Raw genomic sequence first — 4369 nt, 5'->3', positions numbered from 1 at the left:
GGGAGGGAGGGGGGGAAGGGGAAAAGACAGGATAAACAAGATTGAGAGGGGAGAAGTATGATAGGCTGGGGGGAGGGGGGGAGGGAGGGAGGGAAGGAGGCAGGGAGGGAGGGAGGGGGGGAGGGGGGGGAGGGAGGGAGGGAGGGAGGGGGGGAGGGGGAGGGGGGGAGGGAGGGGGGGGGAGGGGGGGGGAGGGGGGGGGGAGGGGGGGGGGGGGAAGGAGAAAGAAAAGAAAGAAAAGGGGAAGGGAAGGAAGAAAAAAAAAGAGGAAGGAAGGAAGGAAAGAAAAAAAAAAGGAAGGTGGAACAAAAAAAGAAAAAAGTAACGAATGAACGAACGAGGAGGGAGGGAGGGAGGGGGGGGGGGGGAGGGGGGGAGGGGGGGAGGGAGAGAGGGAGAGGGGGAGAGAGGGAGAGAGGGAGAGAGGGAGAGAGGGAGAGAGGGAGGGGGAGGGAGGGAGGGAAAAGAATGAATGAATTAATGGGGAGGAAAGAAGGAAGGAAGAAAAGGAATGAAGGAAGATAGGGAAGAAAAAAGGATGGAAAGAATGAAGATAGGGAGGGATGGAAGAAGAAAGACAAGCAGAGAGAATAACAAAAGGGGAGGGAAGGAACACGGAGGAAGCAAGGCGGGAAGAAAGGGGGGATGGAGAAGGCAGCTACGAAATAAAGTAGGTGAAGGGGAGATGGAAAAAGGGAAAAACGGAAGAGTGACGTAAGACCGGAGGAGTGAGGAAATGCAGAAGGGAAGAGGGAGGGAAGGAGGTGGATCGGGTAAAAGGAAGATATGCAGAAAGACTAAACGGCCAAGATGATAGACAATCCAAGCCTGACATTACCAACATTACTGTGTCTTTGATGCAACGATTTTTTTCAATTTCACTACCTTATTAGGACTTCAACACTTTACTGATTAGCTTTCCTAACGTGACGATACATCCACTAGCCAAAGGCTAATTTTTGTCGCTTCCTTGCCATCCCTGGTCAAGTTGCCACTATCACGGCAAAGAATGTGAAAGCGATAGTTGGGGCCGGACTTTTTAAAGTGACTTTCTGTAACTTTCAATAACTGTTACAGTTCGCAATGAATGCTTTTTAGTTTCAATTTATATACAAATATTAGTGGATTCAGGGGGACACTGATTAGTACTTCAACCATCACCAAATATGCCTGTGGCTGCCCCAACATAAGACACACCAATAATTCACATTTCTACATCTGTACGCTAATTAGCCTACTGACTCACCCAAAAAATTGTTTGCTGTTGGCTACGATCACTCCATTAGTGTTTTCCACTCATTCCTTTAACAGCCTTTTATGCAATTAATTTCTTTTTCATCTCTTCCATCTATTTTATCCACCAGACCGGTCCCCCTTTTAAAATTAAGGCCTTTTAGCCCACTCCCCCCCCCAGGGATATCAAACTCGAACACGGCGGCCCAGATATAATGTGTGCACAGGATGAGGGAAGGAACATAGAAATATGAGCAGGTCGCGGGCACTTTTGGGGGGTAAAGGAAAAGGGAACACTGGTTTTAGTTTTCTTGTACTGCTGATCACTTTGTACATTTACAACTGTAAATTAAGCCATTAACACTAAATTTTAGGGGACTTTGTTCATCTGTTCGTTTTTTGGTATATTCCCTCTAAATTTTTTTTGGGCGTTTTTGCAGACGTGTCATAAAAATGAATAAGGTATTCTTAAAAGACCTCCAAAAACATGTTAAATCACAAATTATGGCTGGAGCAGCAAATGGACAGGACAAGCGGTCTGAAACCCTTGCTCTGCACTTATCTACCAATGAATAATATCGCTTGGTGTGCACTCAAAGCTGGTTAAATGTGTAATAGCTTTAATATGAAGATCAAGACACAAACCTGAGAAATATGTAATGGAGTGCTTTGAGTTCATAGAGTGTCATGAAAAAATTGAGGCCTTCTTATAAAAAAAATCACCTTTTCATTCTACAGCTTCAATTTGGCATATTCTCACTCTCCTCTTTTTTCAGTAATGCAAAGTTAGAGCTTCCAAACAAGTAATTGGCTAATGCTTACTGAAGTAAAAATGGAAGTGTGTTCTTAACATGACTTACCTTGACCTTTTTTCCCATACAATCATTACACAGAGATAATCATAAAAGGATACGCAATGATATATCTCTTCATATCTGCTACTTTTGGCACAGTATCTGGTATTCCAACCTGAATTCCAATGAAAATATCTGGAAGTGGCTGTAAAATAAAACAATAAGCATCAGAAATCAATAAATACTTTTTCTTTGCAAATATAAAACCCCTTTTTGACCTCAGTTCTACAAGAAAATAGCTTACATTTTTTGTGGGGTGTCTGAGACCAGCTGAGGGAAGTTCATTTAGCGTTTGATGAGTTTCACTTTCAGAGGCACCATACTTATTCAGCTGTGAAGAAAATAAGAGCTAATAATAATAAAACATATTTTTTTGAACTAAATTTAAAGAAAAAATCTTATTGAAAGAATATGTACATTCTAAAAAAACATGAATGATTATGTTAAATACAACCTTATATTTTGACTGCAGATTAAATAATGATATATCCTTTCTAACTTGTGTCAAATCCAAATCATCTATTAATAAGTTTTTGTTTTTTCACCTATATCACTACTTTTCTTCCAATTTGCTTCAAAGTTAAGTTCTGCCTAACTTTTATTACACCTATCTTAATGCAACAAAGATTTCAAAACTAATCTAACATTTATATTCTTACTGCTATGTCTAATAACTAATCAAATTCAGACTGAGATTACCTTTTTATTTGGCTGCCTGTCTCTGTTTTCATCTGAGTGCCTCTTTCCTAATACCGTTCCACTGTGTTCCATCTTTTCTTTTTTTATTTCATCTTCATTTTCTGGCTTTGTTCTGTCCATCTTTACAAAAGCACTAAGAGTTCTCTGAATCTACAACACAAAAGCAGACATATTAAAGATACAGTCAACTTATTGTCTAAGAATTACAGAAGAATTCCCGTACTAATACCAGTACTAATGAGTTATTACCCTACCTTTTCCCTTCCCTTAGCCTTATCTGGGCTCAACGTTTTGGGACTTGCAAAAGCTGCAGATACATTAGATACTTTGGGGCTACTTGCTTGAACTTTTATTGGGGTAGAAGATCCAGAGTCCCCACTCTTCTTCCCATTATCATCATCATCATCTGTTCGTTCAGAAGTCAGAGCTTCCAAATCTGAGCATTCTCTAGATTTCTTATATAGTTCCTGGTAAATGAAACATTGGGATGCAGTATAAATAAACTTGTAAAGTAAGATACAATTTTCATTAAATTAGCATGAAATGCACTATCAGCATAAGAATATGTCTCAAAGCAGAGTAAGGAAAAGAGAAAAACACTGGTAAAAATTCAAAGATTCTAGGAATAGACATTTCTGGACCATTAAAATTTGTTGACAACTTAGAAACAAATGTTTCTATTAAGACATCAAGGGCATTGACATTTCAGGCCATTCATTTCTTGGTGGCACTTTGGTATCATGGTTTTTAATAAGTGAGCAATAAACTTCCTATATTGCCTGTTTTATATTGCTGAGATATACTTCTAGCTGAGCTAGCTGGAGTGACATGATTTTCACAGGTATACCATGTAACCTACTTTCGTCACCAATATTATTTTGACTACACATTGATAAGAAAACATACAGACCATAATCTGTATGACATAAAAATACACCTACAGGAATACTTGCTAATGTTGCTTACTTGTAAATATGCTAAGTCAGTGGCTTGTTCCCATGTTTTGTCACTCCGTTCTCTTGTAACTCTTGGAAACCTGATAGAGATGCCATCTGCTGTGTGAATCTGATGTCGTGTAAACTCTGCACCAGTTATTTCCCATACTGGTGATTTCTGATCAGGAAAGCAAGAAAAATGAAGCTTTTCATAATCTACTGATAATGACTAACCATGTGGCTTTCAAATGCTATGGAAAATGCATTAATTTCCTGTTTCCATATTTTTCCTTTATGTTCATTCAGCACTTAAATCAGATCTTAAATCCTGTACATTAAAACATATAAGAAAAAGAAGTGAAATGTAATACATCTACTATATATTCCAATACTAATCTAGTTCACACAGAAAAGAACCTGCATATACTACAATCCATCCCTTTTTATTGAGCAATTATGCAGCTATTTATGTAAGTACCTTCTTTAAATGTGTATGTATGTTTGAGAGGTATGATAACTTATATAAACATAAGTGGAATATATAAGAGTTTTTCTACAATAATTTTTGCAAATAAGTGAACTTTTCACTCCCTTTGCAAATAATATACTTTACCATATGATTAGAAAATACCTACTTCAGTAATTATA

At 38.4% G+C, this 4369-nt stretch overlaps 1 protein-coding gene across 1 annotated transcript in view; it reads right to left on the bottom strand.

The window, feature by feature from the left end:
* Positions 1-2146: 2146 nt before the first annotated feature.
* LOC113804867 (DNA ligase 3) overlaps positions 2147-4369 on the bottom strand; it is a gene marked incomplete at both ends in the record, with an annotated part of 5385 nt that continues 3162 nt past the window's right edge. The window contains 5 exon segments of the mRNA XM_070120275.1: positions 2147-2232; positions 2332-2418; positions 2787-2936; positions 3041-3253; positions 3753-3899. Of these exon segments, the coding sequence (XP_069976376.1) occupies positions 2147-2232; positions 2332-2418; positions 2787-2936; positions 3041-3253; positions 3753-3899 (683 nt within the window).

Source organism: Penaeus vannamei, unplaced genomic scaffold, assembly GCF_042767895.1.
Source record: "Penaeus vannamei isolate JL-2024 unplaced genomic scaffold, ASM4276789v1 unanchor4178, whole genome shotgun sequence".
Classification (NCBI taxonomy): Eukaryota; Metazoa; Arthropoda; class Malacostraca; order Decapoda; family Penaeidae; genus Penaeus; species Penaeus vannamei.
The sequence above is the reverse complement of the archived record's forward strand: the minus strand, read 5'-3'. Positions and strand labels throughout refer to the sequence as shown.